Here is a 22,382-nt window from a genome sequence, read left to right as displayed (position 1 = left end):
CGTTCTCAGGGGACCTTCGTTGTGGAAATGGAAAGCATTGGCGCCGCTGGCGTCATGCAGATTTCGGCATTAAGCCGGTAGGTAGCTCGGCTCCAGCCTCCCTTTGGTTAGAACTTCGGCACGATAAAATGCCAGCATAGCAGGGCACCTTCACCGAAGAGATGGAAGGCAATCTCATTACTCGTAGTGCCCGATGCAGGCCGTTCCAGCTGCTTAATGGGTATGCCAACTGAGGACTATCAAAGAAGACATGCGACGTGGATCAAAATTTTTTCGTCTGTTCGCAGCATGGATCTGATGTCGCATCAATCTGAAATTTCAACGTAAACCTTGTTGTTTGCTAGCCCTGTCTGTCCTGAGGCTCTTGGGTACTGTCTGGGCTAGTACATCTGCGTTGGCTGCACGGAGTACCTGTACTTCCCGTTGCTGTTGTATTTGTGCGAGTACAGGCGCATGCGAGTACACGCCTTACCTCGACAAGGCTCGACAAGCTGTCATCCTCTCATCAATCCGGTCTCATCGTCCATTACTTGGGCACACTCCCCCTCGAAATCGTGGCGGCCCTTTTTGGGGGGGATTTTCCTTTCGGGGTTGCCGCTGATCTTCCATCATTTCGGCTGTTGTTTGCTCGGTGCTGCAGGGCTTCTGCAGGCTGTCGCTCGCTGGAAGCCAGTGGAGGCTAACGGCCAGCTCGCCACGCCAACCTTGGAAAAAACCCACCGCTTGGAGCTACCCCACGTCAACGTCAAAAAGCTGCAGCATCCATACCGTAGCCGGCCTGATTGTCTAATATGGTGTGTGTGTGCATGTGTGTGCGTGTCTGTCTCTTTTGCGCAATGACCCTCTGGCTGTCCTTCGACCCTCCCTCATCTTCTCTCCAACTCGACGGCCTGGACTCGATCTCATCTGCTCACTAATCCTCGAGGTCGCATAGCAGACACGGTTTGGGACACCCCTTTACGCTTTCGACTGCCCACTCCCTGACGTTATAGCGTTGCCCACGGGGATTGCTATATCCTCTGTGAGAAACCTCTCCGCCACTTTGCTGGGCTGTCATTGTTTGCTAATGACCTCGACCTAGCCTGTTGGCTGCCGGCACGCGACCGCTTCCGCTCTAGAATCAGAGCCCAGTGGCCATAAACGGTGGCCGGGGTCGCTGAGGGTTCGTTTTTCATTGATTCTTGGGCCGACGTCAGCATAGCGAAGCTTTGCACCACCTCCAAGCAGTCGCTCCTTTCGACGAAATAGTCGGTGACAGTCGGGCACCGCCGCCATCACCGCGACATCCCTGGCCCGATATCGCTTACCCGCTACATAATTCCGAAGCGTTTGTATCAACCTTGTCGGTAGACGAGTTCCGTTGCGAAGAATATATGCGAAGCCGCCGCTACTGTATGAGCGACAGCAGGGCATCCGTTAGCCTCATCCGAAAGAGCATGGTCCGGGGTTTATCACAACACTACCAACCTCGGCGGCGAAGACTTACAACTCGCGGACACACACAAAAAAAGATTAATCCAAGGCAGCGTGGGAGACGCTCGCCCTGAGCAGCCAATATCTCTGAGGCTGCTTGGGAACGTGCGGTGCGGGTAACCGCAAAAGGGCTTCAGCGCGCCTTGAAACAAGTCGACCCTGCAAGGGTAGCCGCACCCAAATCCCACCCGGCCGAGCATCACAATGAGACGCAATCGCTCTCCGAGTGCGCCCTCGCACTATCGGGCGCTGGGACATCAACATGGCAACGGCGCAGAATCAGATCCAGTCTCTCTCATCCGGTCATTCAATGTCGAAAATAACCCTACACGGCCGATGCGACCATCCCCGCTTACCGCCTCGACCATCAGAGACATGCCATTGGATCTGGTAGATCGCATCAGAGCCTTTCCCCTCTTTCTTTCTGCGTCGGAAGAGTTTTTAGTAGCAATTGGCAATCACTTGAAACCGCAAGTACATGGACCCAACGACCACATTGTCACGGAGGGGGATGACGCAAAGGCCATGTACTGGCTGGTGCGAGGCGTTGTCGCCGTCACCTCGAGAGACGGCGAGGCCGTTTACGCAGAACTCAAAGCTGGCGCCTTTTTCGGCGAGATCGGAGTGCTCATGGACATGCCCAGGACCGCCACCATCGTCGCCCGAACCAAGTGCCTGTTGCTGGTGTTGAAAAAGGAAGACCTTCAAACGGTCATGCCAAGCTTCCCAGAGATGGAGAAGGCGATTCGACAGGAAGCGCAAGAAAGACTAAGCGTGCTCAAGAAAAAGCGACTGGAACGTGGCGCATCCCTCAAATCACCCAAAAGCGAGTTCACTCCACGCACTACGAACCCGGGTGAAGTGTCGACTGGAGAGACTGGCGCGATCAAGGACGGCGCGGTGATCAAGTCCAAGAAGCGGAAATCTCCAAGCCCCAGTGTAATCGAAGACCCGGCCCTCGGCAGTGCTCTGGGTAGCGGTTTTGTCAACATCCGAAAGACGCTCAAAGAGCTCCCTCTCTTTACCTCTCTGCCGCCTGACATCCTCCACTTTCTAGGATTAAGCGTGCAGCCAAAAACGTACCCGCCCTTCACCGACATAGTATGCCAAGGCACCCCTGGCCATGAGATCTTTTTCGTTGTTCGAGGCGAAGCAGAGGTTATTCATCAACAGCCGAAGACGGATAAAGAAGCAGAAAGCCTGACCAGATCGATCCAAAAAAGACCACGACTGAAAACTGGACAATACTTTGGAGAGGTTGCTAGCTTGGGTCTGTCTCGTGGGCGGACGGCAACGGTCAGGTCAATCACGACAGTAGAATGCTTAATGATACCGGGTGAAACTCTGGATGAGCTATGGACACGATGCCCCCCAGATATCAAACTACAGGTGGAGCAAACAGCATGGCATCGCTACAACTACCGTGACGACGATGTCGACATGGCCGACGCAGATCAGCACGGCAAGACGAGCAAGTCAGACCCTCCAACGCCAAGACTCGCCCGCCTTAGCCTTCCTGATGATAACTTCGCAACACCTCTCAAGCCCATATCTTCGACTCCTAGGGATGATTCGGAAGTCATGGAGCCAAAGGACCCCGATCCTTTCTTGAGTGTCGATATGGAAAATTTGAGAAATCGAAGGCGCCATTCAATAGCACCGCCAACCACGCCCACCGAGGCTTCCCCAACCACGCCTACTCGACAAAATGGAGCGCGATCCCCGTTAGCACAGCCATCATCTCCTATTGCTTGGACTGCTCCAGACTTTGAATCTGATGTACCAGCAAAACGGGTCAAGACACTGTCTCACCGGCCGCACTCTCTTCAGCCTTCATCTATCACAGACAACATTCTGGTACAAATTTTTCAGTATGCCGAGGTTGGCGAACTTTTGAGGCTGCGGCGTGTCTGTTCTCACTGGAAGACGCTCCTCACTACATCCCCAAAGTTGTGCACATATGTCGACCTCTCCCACTATAACAGGAGAGTGACAGACCAAGCTATTATCGACAGTATCGCCCCCTTTGTTGGAACCCGGGCTCTCGTCATGGATCTGAATAATTGCTTCCACATCACTGACGAAGGATTTTCCGTGCTGTGGCGGACCTGTGGTAAGAATGTGCAAAAGTGGAGGATGCGCTCGCTTTGGGACGTGTCGGCGAACCAGATTCTCGAAATGAGCGAAAATGCCAAGGGCCTCAGGGAAGTCGACTGGAGCAACTGCCGAAAAGTTGGAGACAACCTCCTTGGCCGAGTTGTCGGATGGGTTGTTCCCGAACCGCCGCCTGTGAGCAGCAGCAAGGTTGTGATATCGAGCTCGGGGAAGAAGGCAAAGGAGAAGGCTGCCCAACAACCTTCGCCTACCATGCCAGCACCGGGAACAGTTATTGGTTGCTCCAAGTTGAACACACTGAACTTATCATACTGCAAACACATTACTGATCGATCAATGGGCCATCTCGCCGCCCATGCCTCGAGCCGGCTTGAGTCTCTATCTCTCACCCGCTGCACGTCGATTACTGACGCAGGCTTTCAGTCGTGGGCTCAGTTCAAATTCGAGAAGCTGACTCAACTGTGCCTGGCAGACTGCACCTACCTCTCTGACAACGCCATCGTAGCACTCGTCAACGCAGCCAAGAACTTGACCCATCTCGACTTGTCCTTTTGCTGCGCACTCTCCGACACAGCAACAGAGGTTGTTGCTCTTGGCCTGCCGAAGCTGAAAGAGCTAAGGCTGGCATTCTGCGGCAGCGCCGTGAGCGATGGCAGCTTGGAGAGCGTCGCCCTGCATCTTAACGAGCTTGAGGGCATCAGCGTTCGAGGATGTGTCCGCGTGACGGGCAAAGGCCTGGAATACATCCTCAGGGGCTGCACACGCCTTAAGTGGGTTGATGTTAGCCAGTGCCGCAATCTTGAGCCCTGGCTTCGGGCAGGCAGTGTTTCGAAATGGGGGTTCGACAGCCGGACCGCAAAGACGGAGCTGACATCGGTGAACAGCTGGCCTACGACAGCGTTTGACAGCATGCTTGGAGACTTGCCGACACCGCGGAAGATGAGTGTAGCCATGCTCACCACACCAAGCTTCTTCCCGAGGCCTGGCGCTACGCTCATGGGCAAGAAAAGGAGGCCGCCTGTCAAGTTTGTGATTGAAAAGGGAACTGACGGGCTTAGATGATGTGACTTATCAACATGGTCATCATTATCACCACCATCATCATTGTTATTCGTATTATTAGCGACAGCATGACTATCCATCTTGATGTTTTATGAGGGGGGTTTTCTTTTTGTACGAGGTGTACTTTATAGCATCAAACAACATGTATCTATTCACACTCATGGAAGGGGCATGACGGGGAGCTTTTACTGGTTGACTTTTCTTCTCTGGATGGCTATATTACAAAACAAATGGGTACGAAATAAGGGTGATGAGCCGGGTACTTGGGGTTGGACAATCTCTCCCTTGTTGATGCATTTTTGGTCGGCAGTTAGATGGGAACATGTATGTATTGGGATAACACGTAATTGCATATTGAACGATTAAATGGATAGGAAAAACACGGATTGACAAGATGGAAACATTGGAAGCACGCGGACTTTGGCGGAGTTCGGAGCACCGAAGTCCAAAGCTGCAAGAACTTGAAGCCATTCAGGAAAACTGCGCCATTAGTAATCGAGCGTTCTACTGTAAGCTTTTGCTTGATGCTTCGGCGCCACTGCCGGAGCTTTCTACAGGCTTCCAACACGTGACGCGGATTTAGGTAGCGCAGGTATCCGGCCAACGTCATGGCCCGGCTTTACTGCTGCGAGAGCTGTATATTATTCTGGAGCCGGCGGCAAAGAGTTTCTTACTCATATAATTCACCCAACGGCCATCTCCCCGCATTGGACAAAACCATTGCATTGCATTGCTCTTCACATCACCGTGTATCGACACAGAACAAACATCTCGCCAAATCACAAGGACTAGCGGTCCCAGCGATGTCATTTACGCTGAGCATTCAGCAGGGCCCCGCGCGCATTGCGCAGCAGCGGCTGCTCCCTGCACTCTCGAAATCTGCGTTCCGGACGTCGATGCGAAGCTTCCACCACCAGACCCCCAAGCCGACCAGCGCCTTCTTCACTTCCCGCGTGGCATCAGCGACGACTCGTCATGGCTTCGCACGATCATACTACCAGGAGGCTTCTACCCGACACCAGGCGGCGGCGAGCGGAACAGGGCTGCGAAAGCTGCTCGTCGGAGGCGCCATCTTTGGCGGTACGCTGGTTGCCATCAATGCCGTCTTCAACCGCGAGACGAGAGAGGACGGAGGCATGCCGCTGTTTGAGCGGGAGTATCTGAACAACACATTTTTGCACACTGGTCTCGGCGTTGGTATCATCGGATTGACGGCGAGACAGATGGTGCAGACTGGATTTGTGTATCGACTGATGGTGACGAACCCGTGGGTTGTTGGACTGGGAGGATTGGCGCTCAGCTTTGCTACGATGATTGGAACTCGATCCATTGCCCCCGACAAGTGAGTATTCAACTCTTGCCGTGCTTTTTAAAGAAGGAAATGATGTGGTTTACTAACATGCACATTCAATAGCTACGTCCCCAAGTACGCTCTCTGGACAGCTTTCAACGCCACTCAGGCTGCCTTTGTTGCCCCTCTACTGGCCTTTGTCCCTGGTCCTCTGCTCGCCCGTGCCGGTCTCTACACCATTGCCATGATGGGTTCGCTGTCCGTCGTCGGAGCCACCGCCAAGCAGGAGAAGTACCTGTACATCGGTGGACCTCTGCTGGCCGGTGCCGCCATCGTCGCCGCCTCTGGTCTTGCGCCTCTGATCATCCCCGCCACCGCCGTCCGAACACTGGCCTTTACTGAGAACATCTGGCTGTATGGAGGTCTCGCCGTGTTTGGCGGCTTCACGCTGTACGACGTGCAAAAGGTGCTACACCACGCTCGCCTTGCGCAGGCCGGAGTGATTAAGCGAGATCCCGTCAACGAGAGCATCTCGCTGGAGCTGGACTTTTTGAACATTTTCATCCGCATGGTGCAGATTCTGATGCTGAACCAGAACCGCAGAAAATAGAAGGAATGGAGCGCGGAGACTATTGATTGCGGGGGTGTTTATGGGTTAATTTTTTTTCTTCTCTTTTATAAGAAAAAAACTTGGTTGCGAGAGGTTATAAACTCCGCTCATTGGATGAATTATTTATTTATGAAATACTCTTCTACGGTAGCAGAGTGCTTCCATTGTATCAATAAGTGAAGGGATCGAAAGAGAAAAACATGTACAAAAAAATTAATAAAAATGAAATGAAAAATATGATTCAATTGTTGTAGTGTATTGATTGATTAAACTACATGACCCCTTGGTTGAACTTGCAATGAGTGCGCTGTGAATGTGCGAATATATATACAAATGGGTATACTGTGAAGAATGTTGAATTACGTATCGCTCACAGAACAAGTTTCCTTCATCTTGTCCATGATTCCCCCTCTTCTCTCCCCCTCGTCTCTTCGTCTCCAACTAGTCAAGCCTTTACTGGAGGTCCTTGAATGGCCTCAAGAAGTGGCTTGGGCACTCATACCCCGAAGGGTTCTTCTCGAGATACAGCTGGTGATACTCCTCGGCCGTCCACCACTGTCCCGCGGGCGCAATCTCGGTGACGATCTTGCCGCCCCACCACTGGGCGTTTGCCTTTTCGGTGACTTCGCGGGCGATTGCCTCCTGCTCGGGGGAGTGGAAGTAGATGGCGGAGCGGTACTGGGGGCCGGTGTCGGGGCCCTGGGCGTTGAGGGTCGTGGGGTCGTGCATTTTGTAGAAGAACTCGAGGAGTTGGCGGTAGGAGACTTGGGTTGGGTCGAAGATGAGCTCTGCGGCCTCGGCGTCTGCTTATACGTGTGAGTATTGAAGTTTTGAGGTTTGATTTGTTGTGTTATATATCATCAGAGTTGTGTATAACTTACGGCCAGTCTTTCCGCCGCAGACGGCGCGGTACGTCGGGTTGTCCAAATCACCACCAATGAAGCCGACCTTTGCGTCAATCAGGCCCTTGCCGGAAAAGTGTCTGCGGTAGAGGTGCTCGGTGCCCCAGTAGCAGCCGGCGGCGACGGTGCAGCGCTGGGCGCCCTCGGGGATGGTGGAAGCGGCTGCGGAGGAGGAGGATTCCGGGGCGACGGAGAGGCGGGAGGCGGTGGTGAAGGGGCGGGCGAGACGGGAGAAGATGTTGAAGATCATGATGGGCGATTGTTGTTTTTGGAGGGGTGTTTGTGGTGTTGTGTAAGTTGTGAGTTTATGTGGATGTTGGTTTGTTGGAGGAGGGGTTGTGAGTTGGTTGTTGAGGGAGGCTTGGAGTTAAATAGTTCCTAGAGAGTTGTAATTGTTATGTTTATATAATTCTTCCCTCTCAATATTACAAACAAGGAAAATAAAAAAGAAAAAGAGTAAAAATAATTACAATAAAAAGGATCGATCGAGTCTAGACACACAAAATGACAAAAAAGTTCCCAATGAGGGGCTAAGAAAAAATATTCCATCGATTCGGCTCCAGTTTCTGAGCATCGCGTGCATGACGCAATTGGACCCCTTCGCCCAACTTGGTACTAGTGAGAAAAAAGGCCTGGTGAGAGTGAGAACGGCAATGACAAATCCCGGGCCGCGGTTTCTTCGTAAACTGTTTAGTGTGTACTGGGATAATGAGATGGGACGTTTTGAGTATGATGTGGGGGATTTGGAGCTGCATTTTGTTCAGGGGGATGGATTCCTAAGGATTACCGTGTACCTTGTTTGAGGCTTGATTGATTATGCACCCCGTATTTTGGGGCGGTTTTTGATGCTGGAGCTTGAGCTGGAGATGGAGCAGGCGACTTGGGACGTGAGGGCTGCTGTGTGTGCATAGCCAATAAACAAGGGTGGTAAAGCTAGTTACTGCTGTTAGATGAATTGAAGTGATGATCAAATTCCATTTCATATTCTGCCTTGGAGCGAAATCGTCATCACGAGGCAGTGCAATCGCTACTTAGTACTCTCGGCTCTGTATTTGAGAAATGATAATAGTAAAAGTCTTGATTCATACTGTACCGGAACTCTGTTGCGCATAATCTGAAAAAAGTCAATTCACCTCATTCCGCCCAGTCTCGCTGCGAAATCAGCATCCATCAAACTCAACGCTGGTCCGCGCACCAAAACACACACAGAGCAGCCAACGCCCGCTGCAAAGTCGCGCCACAGCACTCCAGGGCTCTCTTCCAGCGCCTCACAGGCCTCCAACCCCCGCTCGCAACCCCTGTGCCGCTCCCCCCCCGCTCCCGCGTCAGTGGCCGCCGTCACATTGCATCAAATCAAACCTGATCCGAAAGCCAATTCCATTTTGATTCCAATACAACAAACCCCATCCCGGACCCGAACCTCGAATCCTGCGCCCACCCCCCGATTTATTCCAAATCCCGACTTCGAATCACAAGTCCAGGCCTGTTATTCCAGTATTATCAGATTTGAATCCCAAGTCGCAGCTCGCATTCGGACGACTCCAAATTCCTTCACCCTGCTGGATCGTCCAGCCTCGCTGCGCTGGTGCAAACCATGTCTTGGAACCTGACCAAAAGTGAGTTTGGCGATTTGCTCTGCATCCCCCATCCCGGCCGGGCTTTGCTGCGTCTTTGGGTATCTAGATGCCCGTCTCTGCCGTTTTTCTCATCGTCATCATGTTCAATCGGTCAAAATCTGCCAGCGTGTCTGCTTCCTTTGTCTGTGCGCAAAGACTTGGTCTGGTGGCTGGACGCCAAACCCTGAATATCCTCAGCCTTACCCCCCAGCCTCGGCCTCCAGCCAGTTGATCCACCAATCCACATAATGTCTCCATGGCTGTCTTCTCTTCCCTTCTTCCTGCTGACGGATGACACTCTCCAGAACTCAAAGAAACCCACCTGGGCTTCTCGAAATCGTCAACACCCTCTACCAAGGACAAAGACAAGGCCAAGGATAAGAGTGGTGCCACCACCCCGTCTGACGTCAACAGCATCGCCGATGCGAGAGCCTCCGGTACGTCTATTAGACACATTTCTCCCTTTCCTTCTATATTATTTTCTAACTTTGGATTTCCTCTCTCCCATCCAACAGAGGACCTCACACAGGCGCCCGTAATAAAGCCCGCGAAACCTGGCATCCTCGTCCTCACCCTCTACGAAGCCCGCGGCCTCTCCCTCCCCGAAGAATATCAAGATGCCCTGTCAGCGGGCCACTCGACTGGCGCCCACTCTGCCGGAGATGCGCTGAGTGGCTCTACGCGCACGGGGGCATCTACTCGAAACGCCTCTGCCTTTTCTGGCAGCCTCGACAGGCCGCAGACGTCGTCCGGGTCGGGCTTCAAGGGCATCCCGACCAACCACGGCCGTGTGTCGGGCAAGTACATGCCGTACGCCCTGGTGGATTTCGACAAGAACCAAGTCTTCATCAACTCTGTTGATGGAAACCCCGAGAACCCTGTCTGGGCTGGTTCCAACACCCAGTACAAGTTTGACGTGTCCCGTGTTGGCGAATTGACCGTCCAGCTCTTCATGAGAAACCCGGCGGCCGCTGCAGGCACAGGCAGGACCCAGGACATTTTCTTGGGCGCCGTCCGCGTGAATCCCAAATTTGAAGCCGTTCCCGATGCTTCGCAAGTGGGCAAAAAGGGCCAGGCCGAAAAGCCGCAGCAAGGCCAGGCCTTTAGTGGGCTGGGCTGGTTTGACTTACAGAATGGAACAGGCAAGCTTCAGATTGGCGTCAATTTCGTCGAAAACCGCGTCGGCAAGCTCACCATCGACGACTTTGACCTCCTCACCCTAGTTGGCAAGGGTAGCTTTGGAAAGGTCATGCAGGTTCGGAAGAAGGACACCGGCCGCATCTACGCCATCAAGACGATCCGAAAGGCCAAAATCATCACTCGGTCCGAAGTGACGCACACGCTCGCGGAACGTTCCGTGCTCGCCCAAATCAACAACCCGTTCATCGTTCCGTTAAAGTTCAGTTTCCAGTCTCCCGAAAAGCTCTACTTCGTGCTGGCCTTTGTCAACGGTGGAGAGTTATTCTACCATCTATCTAAAGAAGGGCGCTTCGACATTAACCGCTCCCGTTTCTACACTGCAGAACTGCTCTGCGCGCTTGAGTGTCTGCACGGCTTTAACGTCATCTATCGAGATCTGAAGCCCGAAAACATCCTCCTCGATTACCAGGGCCACATTGCTCTTTGTGACTTTGGGCTCTGCAAGTTAGAGATGAAGGATGAGGATTCCACTAACACCTTTGTCGGTACCCCTGAATACCTAGCACCAGAGCTGCTCAAGGGCGAGGGCTACGGCAAGACAGTCGACTGGTGGACGCTAGGCGTCCTGCTATACGAAATGTTAACGGGTCTGCCGCCGTTCTATGACGAGAACACAAACGAAATGTACCGCAAGATTCTAACGGCGCCTCTCAACTTCCCCGGCTACGATGTCGTGCCCCCCGCCGCCAGAGACCTCCTAACCAAGCTCCTGGATCGAAATCCGAACAAGAGATTGGGAGTCAGCGGCTCTACCGAGATCAAGTCGCACCCCTTCTTCCACGGCATCGACTGGAAGAAGCTTCTGCAGCGTAAATACGAACCGACGTTCAAACCCAACGTGGTAAGTCTCTCCCCCCCAACTGACCCATCATGAGGCCCCTGTGTAACCCGGGGGGGCCAGGTTGCTCTTCCCGAACCTATTCTGACAGACGGTTGTGAATGGCAGGCCAGTGCTTCCGACGTCAGCAACGTCGACGAAATCTTCAAAAACGAGCCCGCCCAAGACTCCGTGCCCGACGACTTTGTGTTGTCAAAGACGATGCAGGACCAGTTTGTCAATTTCAGCTACAACAGACCAGTCGCGGGACTAGACGACGCAGGAGGCAGTATTAAGGATCCGTCCTTCCTAGAGGCCTCTGAGACGCGGGGACGGAGATAAAGGAGTAAGGACGCGATGCAGGATTGAGTTTTTTCTTTTCTTTTCTTTTTCTTATCTTCTTCTGCTCCTCTTTGCTTCTCGCTCTCGATTTGGCTTTTGGCTTTGGCTTTTTTATAAGGGGGGAATTCGACGGCACGTAAGACGTGTCGGCAACGCATCGAGCATGGATTCGGTCGCATAGGTGGAAACTTTGGGAGTAAAGGCGGGATTCGTTGCATTTTGTACGAAAGACTTTTGTTTGCTCTTTGTTTTATATAGGTATACATATACAATCTTGTGTGATGACACTGTTGCTTCATTTAGCATAAACCAACCCATGTTTGCCTGAAAACTGCCTGCTTCCAAAAATTATTGAAATCAAACATGTAAGTCGTAAGGACTGGAAACGTGAGGTTCAAAAGCTTGTGTGAGCAATCCTCGTCTTGTAAATCAAGCGAAAATCAAAAGTAATCGGTCCAGCATAATAGAGGTGAACTATCAAGCGAAAGAACAAACATGTCCAAAGATCGTTCGTTCGTTGGCCGTTGAATCATTCGATCATCATTTCATTCGAACATTAGCTGAGAAAATATGACAACATGAGAACACGAGAACACGGAGAAAAAGAGGAGATGAGGCGAAAGGGCGAGGGGATCAAGAGAGCAGATCCCATTCATCCACGACCGCCGTAATCGCACAACGCCGTCGGCCTCTTTGTCGCGCTAGGAAGTATGAAAAGTCGGGGGTAGTCCATGTGATCCCATCATCGAATCCATCTCTTCATCTCGCAAACGAGCAACGGATTATCCGAAGAGCTCAGCTGAGGACATCTCGCAAAGGGCCGCGATCCATGGCCATAATCCGGGGCAACGAGTCGAATAAATGTTGGTCACTAGCGCGGAGCTGACTGAGGCGACACTCCCCGACGCACCACCTCACCGCATCACCGAACGATTCGTTACGTGTACGGAGTAATGCAAGCCACGCAAGAAAAACTTCGGCCACAAGTGTGTTACAGTTGCCAAACCAAGATGCCGCTTAAACGTTGAGCCAAAGGCTGGCACCGGTACCGAGGACCCATGATCCTGGTTATTGTCACGTCCTTGCATGCGCCATGCTTGACTCTGGCTGTACGAGACGAAAAACCATGTGGCCGTTGACGCACCGCGACTGTGTGGCATGTGCTCATGTCGTATTGTCTCACCGACTTTAGAGGGAGGGATGGGAGCAAGAGGAGAAGATGAGAAGGAAACCACCTTGAGGGCCCGATTCAGACAAGTAGAAATGTCTGTCATTAAAATGAAAAATATTGAAAAAGATATAGGAAAATGTTAAAACATGTAAGAGAAAGAAAAACCAACATAAGAGGTATCGCTTTTGGGTCATTCATGACGAGCCAGGGCAAGCTCTCGCTCCAACGTCGATCTCCAGTGTATCAAGTCTCGATCCTCATCCTCCCAATAAGCTAACATGCCGACAGTCTTGTAAACAGAATCCTCCCAGTCAGTGGGCATGGCGCAACCGGCTTTGGCAGCCGCTAATAAAACCAAAGCGCTTCGTGTACAGGCTCGTATCATGAACATGCTTCCATGGTGTCGGTGGTGGAAGCCGGGTTTGTTTACATGCACCTGGTGCATGTGCGTCTCCAACCCTCTTTTGGCAAACTCTGCCACGGCAGGCTTAACCGGACGCCTCGCGCTGTGAGCACTGATGCTGGCCATGACAAAGGGCCAGTATATCTGCTCAAACAAGTTAATCATCCGCCCTCGGAGGACTGACCGACATATGCCATCCTCCTCCACAGGAGTGTGAATGGAGAGGTCCGCGGGGAGGCTGTCCGACCATTCCCGGATCTGGGCCTCGTACTCGGGCATCATGTCCAAAAGCATGTCTATCAACATGGAATCAGAGGAATAGCGCTGACGAAGGTCTAGCGCCTCTCTGGAGAGACGGCTGGTGAGGCGACGGAGCGAGATCTCCGCCAGGTAGAAAAGCCAGGCGGCGCGAGCACGCTGGGTCTCGGTGTCGGGCCCATCTGGAGACTCGGCCGGGGCAACCGGTGGTGCGGGGAAGAAGGGCGGATATAGAGTGCTGCCAGAGTGGAGGATATCGAAATCAGGAAGGTCTAGCTCCTGTCGTAGCTCTCGTTCCGACTTCCACGCCGACCAATAGACGGCTTGCTCTTGAGTGTCTTGGCGACCCATCTCCATGGCATCCAGAGAGGTGTTGAGGTTCTGGGCTCGAGCCAAGAAGGGGAAATGTTGACAGGCGGCCAGAGCTTGAGAGAAGAAACGCCAGGCGTAGACGGGCTGAAAGACCATCATCAGGTAGATGCCCGACAGGAACAGACACTGCGCCCCCACAATGTCGGAGCGCACAAGCAAGATGCCGATACGCTTCTGGGCGGCTTGGAAGAAGATTTGAGAGTCGTTGTAGGTCTGAGTGCCCAGTTTGGTTTCCCCACTGGGGCCAAAGGGCGTGGCAATGCAGCCCAGGGCGCATATTATGAGGGCAAGGCATGAGGCGGGAGACCAGTCTATGCCGTCCAGAAAGGCGTTGAGGACCATGCGGCGGGCCAAGACTTCGTCGAGAATGGGGTTCTTGCAGTGGATATGAAGGAAAAAGTTGTCCAGCAATCTATATATGCGGTGGGAGTCCATGTCGATAAGGCCAGCCAGCGAGGCCGACCCGGAGGGAGGGGTTGCGATGGCATCGGGAGGGGCGCGGAATGAGGCTGGCGAATGGTGGTGGGTACCGGAATTCTGGAAAGCTGGCCACTGCAGGATGTGATCCACACGCTGAGGCAGCAGGCTGGTGAGATCCAGCTCATCGTCTGGATTCCTGAGCCCCGAGAGGCTGCTCACGCTGGAACTCTGGCCATGGATTCCGCCGCCGGCGCTGTCAAACGCCCTGGATCGCGAGAGTGGGGGCAGCCGGTGTTGGCTGGAGAGGCCCGAGCCTGGAGCCGGAGCGAGAGCCGACAGTGGCGCCGCAGCGTCGGCAGCGCCTGGCAAGGGCACAGCATGCCGCAGTAGACGCTCCAGCTCATCGATACGATCGAGGATCTTCAGGCTGGCGGGGTCGAAGCTTGACAGATCCACTGGGGACTGAATGCACGTGGCGCCGACGCTGACACAGTAGCTACAGGCGGGCTTCTTGTTGTCGCACTTGGTCTTGCGGGCTCTGCAGACCTGACAGGCCGTGTTGGCTCGCTTCCGGGGATAGAAGGCCGTGCCGCGGGCTGCCGGACGCTTCCCCGGACGGCGGTTCATACCGGCGGCGTCTGCCGGCGACTGTGGACCGTTGGCGTTGACGTCGCCGTCGGCATCCAGGTCGTCGACATCCGGAGCGAGGGCCATGGACAGAGGCGAGGCAGCTTGGCCAGGAGGACGCGCCATGGCGTTGGCGGCATGAGTACCAGCCACGCCGTTACCATTGATAGAGAAGCTACCTATGCCCGAGCCCGTCCCGGTGCCTGTACCCGGACCTGTGCCTGAGCCTGTGCCCGAGGAAGCAGAGCCAGGCCCAGAAGCGCCCGTATATGAGAGGGCCGTTGCGAGAAAGGGCAGTGGCTCCTGTCGCTGGGCGGCCTGTGGCCCTGGCGCTGGAGCTGAAGCTGGGTGAGACGGCGGCATTGCGGGTGGCGGCATGCACAGCACAGGGCCGCGGAGGGCCACTTCAGGCCGGGTTCGACTAAGGCTCGAGGCAGACGAAAGAGTCGCGATGATGCGGCTGCGGATGAGGGGAGAAGTTGGCTCGGGGAGTCTCGGTGGTGAGTTGAACGTGATGCTAGCAAGGCGCGATCGATGCTACCGGCTGTCAGGTGGCTCCTTGTCCTTTATGATTCAGGTTGGGCACGGCAGGTTGGTTTAGCCGCCCACAGGTATGGGGGAGCCCTAAAGCTCGTTAGCGGCTCGACAGGGCATTGCAGGGCTCTGCAGGGCCGCTGCAGGGCATGGAGCCGAAAAGGAGGGGGGGCGAGTCCGGGGCAGTCTGGGGACTTTGGGGCACTTTTGGGGGGGTTGCAGAGGCTCTGGGGCAGGTTGTAGGGGGTGCCAAGGGCCGCTATTCCTGGGCCGATCGATATTCAACCGAAAGGCGCACCGGCTCGTTTCGTGCGTCGACTCGATTTCGGAGTAGCGCCGGGCCAACCAGAAAGGCGTCGGCCGCTTTGCTGTGGGATTTAATATTAAAAGGCGGCATAGTATCCATGGCTCGTAGTGGTCGTGGTTGTGGTTGTGTGAGTAATAGTATCAAAAGGCGGTTAGTGAAGAAAAGATGGATGGATATAGGCTACTTTGATCTCGGCAGGGAGCAGAATTTTTTCTTCTTCTTTTTCCCTGTCTGGCGGTTTGTTTCCCCGCTCCCGGCAGGGTACATGAGTAATAGTACTTGGCTTGCGCGTTTCAGTTCCGATTCGCCGTCGGTTTTGATCTCTTCAACCTTTTTTTTGTATTCTATTTCGATACCTTGCCGTCCTTGTCCTGGTCCTGGTCCTTGTTCTTGTCACCCTTCATCTGCTATTACATGCTACAGTACTTACTCGTACTCGTCCTACCTGGCATTGTCTTTATTGCAGTACCACGGTGTCATCCCGTCTCTCTCCAGAACTCGGATGTTACCGCCTCCCGTTGTGATGCATGTGCCAAAACTCCCGACGGGCGCACAGGCCCGGCTTCGGCAGATTTCATCTCGACTGTGCAACGTGAATGCCATGGTCATCATCATCCATGCTGTACTATAATACGGCATCATCAATGTTTACGAAATGCAAAGAGGCAAATACGCCGGGCCAAAATAAACGAGGTGGTCTGTGTGTCTCGCCGTCCGCCTCCAAACCTCACCCATCCACGAGTATCTGCCCATTTTGTGCAGCCCATCGAGCCACATCAAATTCTTCGTATACCCCCGCATCGCCAGCATATTGTTGCTAGCCATCTGCTAGTCTTGGGTTTAGCTCCAGCCCTCGCCTTTTACCCCACGGGAGAGGCAGCGTGACAAACCGCCCATCAAGGGGAAGCAGCCAATGGCGTCTTATAAGCAGCGCCATCACGACGCCGGCCGTCTTACACAGGTTAAGTTGGCTTTGCTGCTTATCGCACAACTGCCGGGGAGCGTCGCCCCTCCACTGATGCTGGTGTTTGTGTTTATGCTGGTGAGAACCTCTTTGTGCTTCTGCTTCTGCTTCTGGCCCTTCCCTTCCCCATCTTTTGCCTCCCCTGCATCCACCCGTACCCCGGACTTCTCCAGGCTGCAAACCCTATTCGACACAGTCTTTTTGTCTTCATGCCCGTCCGCCTTCTAGGCCAACCGCGTCCGTCCTAGGCTCTACTCGTGCTTCTTCTTCTTTAGCCGCTACCAATCACAGAATCGGTCCGAACTCTCCACAGGGACTTGCTGCAGTGCAAAACAGGATGCATCAACACCATCGATTGAGACTCTGAACCCATGCCGAATGATGACCGCAATCGCCTCACACCACAGTCTTTGCCAAGTATATGAACCTCGGGGTCGCCTCTGTCCCAATTGCCTTTCTCGCTCTCGCCAAGCTGTCAGCCGCCCCATAGTCTCTGCTGCTCCCAAGATTTCCAGAGTTTGGTGGTGAACAGACAGACAGACAGACAAGAGGAAGCCAATTCGCCATCATGGGCTCTTCCGACGATGAAAAGCACTCTGGCGCAGCGCTGGAAGCGCACATTTCCGGCGTCGATGACATCAACCCCAAGGACGATACCGTGCGAGTCGACATCCAGAGGGAGCATGAGCTGACCGTCAAGGAGGTTTTTGTCAATCACCCCGCCCTGGTCTTTTGGGCCTTTTACTGGGCCATGTCCGGAGTTGGCTGGTGAGTCTGAAAATAGCTACATCGATAACTCAAATTTCATTCAACTAATACATCTCTTTCAGGGGTTTCGATGCTCAGGTCAACGGAGGCATGCTCTCCGTCGAGCCCTTCCGCCGCGACTTTGGCTACTGGTACAATGACACAGACGGCTACGTTATCCCCGCCGACTGGCTGAGCGCCTTCAACACCATCAGTGGTGTTGGCCAGTTCTTTGGTGGCTTTGCCTGCTCTTGGGTCGCCGATCGCTGGGGTCGCAAGGCCGCACTGCTGGCCGGCATCGCCATCGTCACGGGAGGCATCTTTGGCGAGATGTTCTCTACCATCCGACCCGCTTTCCTTATTTCCAAACTCATCCTTGGTTTCGGTCTTGGATTCTACCTGACGCTGTCGCCTCTTGCTGCCTCCGAGTGCGCTCCTGTTGCCTTCCGTGGTATCGCCACTGCTGGCGTGCAGTTCGGCATCGGCTCCGGCCAGCTGCTCTCCAACGCCGCCATCAAGGGCTTTGGCTTGCGCACCGACAAGTGGGCCTATCGTGCTCCGTTTGCCATCCAGCTCTTCTTCTGCCTCTTCCTCATCGTCTTGCTCCCCTTCGCCCCCGAGACGCCGTGGTATCTCGCCCGCGCTGGCAAGCGTGATCAGGCCCTCAAGTCTCTCCGCTCCCTCTACGGGTCCGACGTCGACCTCAACGCAAAGCTCGCCACCCTTGAGGCCACTATTGCAGAGGAGGAAGCCTCCAACTCTGAGCAGGGTTCCTTCATCCAGTGTTTCAAGGGCACCAACCTCGTCCGAACTTGCATCAGCATGGGTGTCTTCGTATGCCAGCACTTCACCGGTATCATCTTCGTCATGGGCTTTTCTACCTACTTCTTCCAGCTGGCCGGTCTCCCCCAGTCAAAGAGCTTCAACCTCGGCATTGGCGTCAGCGCCTGCGGATTGGGTGGTAACATTGTCAGTTGGATCGTCATGAACCGACTTGGTCGCCGCAGCCTCTTCGTCGGCTGCATGTGCATCCTGACCCTCATCCTCTTCCTCATCGGCATCATGGACGTCGTGCCCACCGGCGCCGCCAAGTGGGTGCAGGCCTCCCTCACCGTCGTCTACGCCTTCTTCTACTACATCGGTCTCGGCGCCATGGCCTTTGCCATCCTGGGAGAGGCGAGCAGCACCTCCCTCCGAGCTCCCACCATTGCCCTCGCCACGGCCACCCAGGCCATCATGGGCATCATCTTCAACTTTGCCATCCCCTACATGGTCAACCCCGACGAGGCCAACCTCCGGGGCAAGGTCGGGTTCATCTTTGGTGGGCTGGCCCTCATCGCCACCACGTGGAGTTGGTTCTACGTTCCTGAGCTCAAGGGCCGCACCTTTGATGAGATTGACCGCATGTTCCAGGCAAAGGTCCCGCCCAGGAAGATGGGCAGCTACCAACTGTCTTCTTACTAATAGTTGTGCGTGTTTTTGAGGAGGGAATTTATCGATGAAGATGTTGGTTGGGATTTGGGCTTTGCTGTTTTTTTGAATGCTACTTTATGGCCATGATTGATGACATGTTGGGTTGACTATCTGGGTTTTCCCGACATTTTACTATACCCTGCGTAACAATACAAAACATTGTTGTTTTTGACAATTCATATTACTTGCTCATTGTGAAGAATCAAAAGCTTTTGTGACACTTTTCTGATGAAGTCAAAGGACGGAAAATAATCAGGGATACCAATTTTGTTTCCTCTGTCTTTTGGTTTCTATATACCATTGTTTCCAAGTATTTCGAATATCCAACGCCAACGCCAGATTACATAGGTTGAATATATACCCGCAACGCACGCTTTTTGTAAATAAGCAAGACAAATCCAAGAAAAGACAAAAAACGCAGCGCACAATATTAATACATCAAGGCTAGCCAAAATCAAGGATATTTCGTCTGCGCATTCACTTGCACGGCTTCAGAACTGCCGCCCAGATCCTCAGACGGCGATCTACCCAGCGATCTCTCTTCCGCATCGCGCTGCGGGCCGAGCTTCGCCTTCCACCCCATGTACCACGGCCCGGAGAACAGCTCCTCCATTCTCTCCATCGGGACGCCCTTTGTTTCAGGGGCCCAGAGGCCGAGGACCACGAGGCCGATGAAGCAGATGCATGCCCAGAACACGTACGCGCCCCAAATGTTGAGGCCGTCGAACATGGCCGGCGTGGAACGCACGACTGCAAACTGGAAGAACCAGTGTATCGTCATGTTCGTTGCGTAGCAAACGCTTCGTACCCGCGTAGGCAAGATCTCAGTGCCGTACAGGTACTGGATGGTACACAGTCCGATAGACCAGCCAACAGCATAGATGAACACAGATGCAACGGCGGCATCGGACGCGGACTTGTTTTGAGAGTCGATCCAAATGCCCATATATATAGCCATGTATACATGTGTGGCGCCCTGGAGGAACAGCCCGCTCATGAAGCAGATGCGCCTCCCAATGATGTCGATGAGGCCCCACGTGAAAATCATGGTGAAGAAGAGCTTGAGCGCTCCATAAGCGCCCGAGTTGATCAACGATATATTGTCACTGCGGACACCGGCATATCGAAAAATGGTGGGGATGTAGTATGTGATTCCGTTACCACCCGTCCACTGGGCAATTGTCTGCATCGCAAGGCCCAGGAGAAACCGCTTGCGATAGGTGGGAATGGTGGCAACTTCTTTTACAAGCTGCCATGTCGTGATGTCGGACAGTTGTTGCTTCGCGTCCCGTGTCTGCTCAACGATCTCGGCATATTCTCTTTTAACGGCTGAGTCGTTAGGAGGCGCTCCTCGCAGTCTAGATAGTACCACGAGAGCCTCATCGTTGCGGCCCTTTGATGCAAGCCAGCGAGGAGTATCCTTAAGAAACGACGAAAAGAACAGGGCAATACCTCCGGGGATTAAAGGCACGCATAGTACAACGCGATATTGCTCCCTGGAAGGAGGTAGAGACTTTCTGGCTCCATAGCTGATGAAGAACCCTGTAAATATGTCATGTTAGAGACGAATGCATAATTAGCTTGTATGGAATGTTGGAGTGACCAACCGAACATGAGGAAAGATAGCAGCAGCACCATGTACACAGACACCACCATTCCTCGAGACTTGGATCGAGCAATCTCCGTGAGATAAAGGGGTGCTACGACTGTAAGGCCACCAGCACCAACACCAGAAAACAGCCGCGAGAACAGCAACAGCCCCATTATTCCAGATGAAAAGGTCGTAATGAAGAAGCCAGTCATCCAAACAGCCATAAAGGTCTGCCACGTCCGCAGGCGTCCGAGCTTATCTGTAATGGCCAAGGCGATGATGGCACCAAACGCCGCGCCGAGGACGCCAAACGACGTTATGTTCGCTTTTCTCGCGATGAGCTCGTGCCTCCTGCCCTCCCATTGTCGTCCTATTAGGCCTAGGTCATGTAGGAAGGATGGCATGTCTGCCACTGCAGCAAATCCGCCTTCATCGTAGCCTTGAACAACAGGTCAGCGGTTTTTTTCGACACAGCCCAGCGAATAGGGGGGTGGCGCTAGAGGACAAGAAAAGACGCAAAAGAAACCACAACCGATTTCTTTCAATGCAAGAGATATGTCTTCTTACCTTTAGGAATAGACCCGCTGGCAATGATGATAACGGTCAAGATAAAAAAGAGATTGGGTCCAGCCATGATCGGCCGGCTGTTGGCGATTCGTTCCCGGCGACCCTCCGCAGATCCAACTTCGCCCCAGTGTTAAGGCTGGCCAACGGAACGTGTCCGAATATCAAAACCAACCGCCCCCAAATTGTTTCGCATTCACCCTCTTGCAGCCGCTAAGGGGTTATCTGTCGATTTGCTGCCATCAAATGCCCGCCCTGCAGCGGATCGCGCAACCTTCAGCCGCTTTCCGTTGTGCTTCTGCCGGCACTTGGTGCACGCCGCTAACGCGTAGGATCGGAGGTGATGGCAACGGAGCCGAGTGGCTCTCGAGGTGGACACTTTTTGATGGATTGCGTTCCGTGTCTCCCTGCAGGTCGAGTCCGGCTGGATGTTTTGTCTCGCCTCGGCCAAATTCAACGGTCACGGCCCCAGGATGCGAATTGACCGGTCACCAAAGGCGGGAGAAACGAAGCATTGTCGCGATGAAAAGGGTTCGGCGCCGAACCAGCTAACCAACCGCTTCCCAACTCGGATTCGTTTCTCACTGGCCATGGGCTTGCGACCCCGCTCCCGTTCTGATAGACCGAGGTCTATGCAGAGCTCAATCTTGCGGTAGATGTACCAGAAAGAGGCGTCTAGATTACAGCCTATCTCGGGTACTCAGTACCGAGTGAGTTTTAGCCGATATTTAACCCTCTATGACACCGGCTCCAGCCCAGGCCCAATTGAGAAATGCCCCGTGTTGCCTGAGGCCCAAAGAAGGTCCTTGCAGCATCGAGCCAAAGGAATTGGCGCCTGTTTGGGTTGACCGAGCCTCGTCCCAAGAACGCATATCCAGAAACCGAAGTGAAGCTCAGAAAAACATCACCAACCCAGAGCCATGGTGTTGCACGGCAATGGACGCGCTGTGTGCCCCTTGTATAGGCGGAGCTGGAGCTCACGGTAGTTCATGTGCCCGTTGCATGCGAATCCGTGTGGGGGACCATCGGCCAACTTCCGATCCGAAGAGCCCAAGCTCCAAGCTCTCGAGTCCCACAGCAGCTGTGAGGCTCCATGATGTACGAGTACAGCATACAGCATAAATAAGACAACTCATGACAAAGCCCCGATCGTGTGCCCGCCATCCGGGTCATCCTAACGGACCAATGCGGCTGCTCCCGTCGACCCCGTCATTGCCAGTTTGCGTAAGTCTCGCGCCCAGAGAAGCATCACTCCAGAGGACGCGCCATGGATCTAGTTTCGTAGAATGACCCCCTTGCGGGGCACCCCCTTGGGTCAGATCTCCTCATTGTGAGAATATCACTCATCATTGGACCGAGTAGATGCTTCGGGAAGTTGCACAAGTATATGCCGATTTGTGCACCCTGCCAATCGCCGTGCTGTACGGAGTATATACGAATATTCCGTAATATCCAGCATCATAAAGGCCGCCCTGGTTCCTCTTTTATCCCCGACTTCCCCTCGTGCTCAGATGATAACTGTA

General features: G+C 53.8%; 6 protein-coding genes across 6 annotated transcripts; 3 read left to right on the top strand and 3 right to left on the bottom strand.

The window, feature by feature from the left end:
* Window positions 1–1,677: 1,677 nt before the first annotated feature.
* Window positions 1,678–6,551, top strand: V8C40DRAFT_271943 (uncharacterized protein; the record flags this gene model as incomplete). The annotated part of the gene is made up of 3 exons (XM_083220302.1): window positions 1,678–4,608; window positions 5,481–5,992; window positions 6,065–6,551. The coding sequence occupies 3 exons, from the start codon at window positions 1,678–1,680 to the stop codon at window positions 6,549–6,551; spliced, it is 3,930 nt and encodes a 1,309-aa protein (XP_083078663.1).
* A 223-nt stretch (window positions 6,552–6,774) lies between these two features.
* Window positions 6,775–8,025, bottom strand: V8C40DRAFT_228902 (peptide-methionine-S-sulfoxide reductase). The gene is made up of 2 exons (XM_083212371.1): window positions 7,433–8,025; window positions 6,775–7,354 (listed from the first exon to the last, which is right to left on the bottom strand). Exons 1-2 carry the CDS (start codon window positions 7,701–7,703, stop codon window positions 7,005–7,007), a joined length of 621 nt encoding a protein of 206 aa, XP_083078662.1. The 5' UTR covers window positions 7,704–8,025; the 3' UTR covers window positions 6,775–7,004.
* Window positions 8,026–8,847: 822 nt separating this feature from the next.
* V8C40DRAFT_228898 (serine/threonine-protein kinase) lies at window positions 8,848–11,717 on the top strand. Its single transcript, XM_083212370.1, has 4 exons — window positions 8,848–9,069; window positions 9,375–9,506; window positions 9,585–11,110; window positions 11,216–11,717. The coding sequence occupies exons 1-4, from the start codon at window positions 9,048–9,050 to the stop codon at window positions 11,426–11,428; spliced, it is 1,893 nt and encodes a 630-aa protein (XP_083078661.1). The 5' UTR covers window positions 8,848–9,047; the 3' UTR covers window positions 11,429–11,717.
* A 1,072-nt stretch (window positions 11,718–12,789) lies between these two features.
* On the bottom strand, window positions 12,790–15,042 carry V8C40DRAFT_260035 (Zn(II)2Cys6 transcription factor; the record flags this gene model as incomplete). The annotated part of the gene is made up of 1 exon (XM_083219094.1): window positions 12,790–15,042. One exon carries the CDS (start codon window positions 15,040–15,042, stop codon window positions 12,790–12,792), a length of 2,253 nt encoding a protein of 750 aa, XP_083078660.1.
* A 1,742-nt stretch (window positions 15,043–16,784) lies between these two features.
* On the top strand, window positions 16,785–18,735 carry V8C40DRAFT_1871 (general substrate transporter). Its single transcript, XM_083211812.1, has 2 exons — window positions 16,785–17,252; window positions 17,315–18,735. Exons 1-2 carry the CDS (start codon window positions 17,053–17,055, stop codon window positions 18,693–18,695), a joined length of 1,581 nt encoding a protein of 526 aa, XP_083078659.1. The 5' UTR covers window positions 16,785–17,052; the 3' UTR covers window positions 18,696–18,735.
* Window positions 18,736–18,918: 183 nt separating this feature from the next.
* Window positions 18,919–20,880, bottom strand: V8C40DRAFT_228894 (general substrate transporter). Its single transcript, XM_083212369.1, has 2 exons — window positions 20,312–20,880; window positions 18,919–20,246 (listed from the first exon to the last, which is right to left on the bottom strand). Exons 1-2 carry the CDS (start codon window positions 20,697–20,699, stop codon window positions 19,159–19,161), a joined length of 1,476 nt encoding a protein of 491 aa, XP_083078658.1. The 5' UTR covers window positions 20,700–20,880; the 3' UTR covers window positions 18,919–19,158.
* Window positions 20,881–22,382: the final 1,502 nt, after the last annotated feature.

The sequence above is a fragment of the Trichoderma camerunense genome (assembly GCF_050948025.1).
Source record: "Trichoderma camerunense strain CBS 138272 chromosome Unknown V8C40scaffold_1, whole genome shotgun sequence".
In the NCBI taxonomy this organism is placed as follows: domain Eukaryota; kingdom Fungi; phylum Ascomycota; class Sordariomycetes; order Hypocreales; family Hypocreaceae; genus Trichoderma; species Trichoderma camerunense.
The sequence above is the reverse complement of the archived record's forward strand: the minus strand, read 5'-3'. Positions and strand labels throughout refer to the sequence as shown.

What these genes read in the sequence shown, in the direction of transcription:
- V8C40DRAFT_228898 (XM_083212370.1), top strand. Translation starts at nt 9,048, where the DNA reads ATGTCTTGGAACCTGACCAAAA. An exon ending in GTCTTGGAACCTGACCAAAA is followed by an intron (nt 9,070 to 9,374) that starts GTGAGTTTGGCG and finishes GACACTCTCCAG; the next exon opens with AACTCAAAGAAACCCACCTG. An exon ending in CGCCGATGCGAGAGCCTCCG is followed by an intron (nt 9,507 to 9,584) that starts GTACGTCTATTA and finishes CCCATCCAACAG; the next exon opens with AGGACCTCACACAGGCGCCC.
- V8C40DRAFT_1871 (XM_083211812.1), top strand. Translation starts at nt 17,053, where the DNA reads ATGGGCTCTTCCGACGATGAAAAGCACTCTGGCGCAGCGCTGGAAGCG. An exon ending in GCCATGTCCGGAGTTGGCTG is followed by an intron (nt 17,253 to 17,314) that starts GTGAGTCTGAAA and finishes CATCTCTTTCAG; the next exon opens with GGGTTTCGATGCTCAGGTCA.
- V8C40DRAFT_228902 (XM_083212371.1), bottom strand. Translation starts at nt 7,703, where the DNA reads ATGATCTTCAACATCTTCTCCCGTCTCGCCCGCCCCTTCACCACCGCC. An exon ending in CTGCGGCGGAAAGACTGGCC is followed by an intron (nt 7,355 to 7,432) that starts GTAAGTTATACA and finishes ACGTATAAGCAG; the next exon opens with ACGCCGAGGCCGCAGAGCTC.
- V8C40DRAFT_228894 (XM_083212369.1), bottom strand. Translation starts at nt 20,699, where the DNA reads ATGCCATCCTTCCTACATGACCTAGGCCTAATAGGACGACAATGGGAG. An exon ending in GCTATCTTTCCTCATGTTCG is followed by an intron (nt 20,247 to 20,311) that starts GTTGGTCACTCC and finishes ACATATTTACAG; the next exon opens with GGTTCTTCATCAGCTATGGA.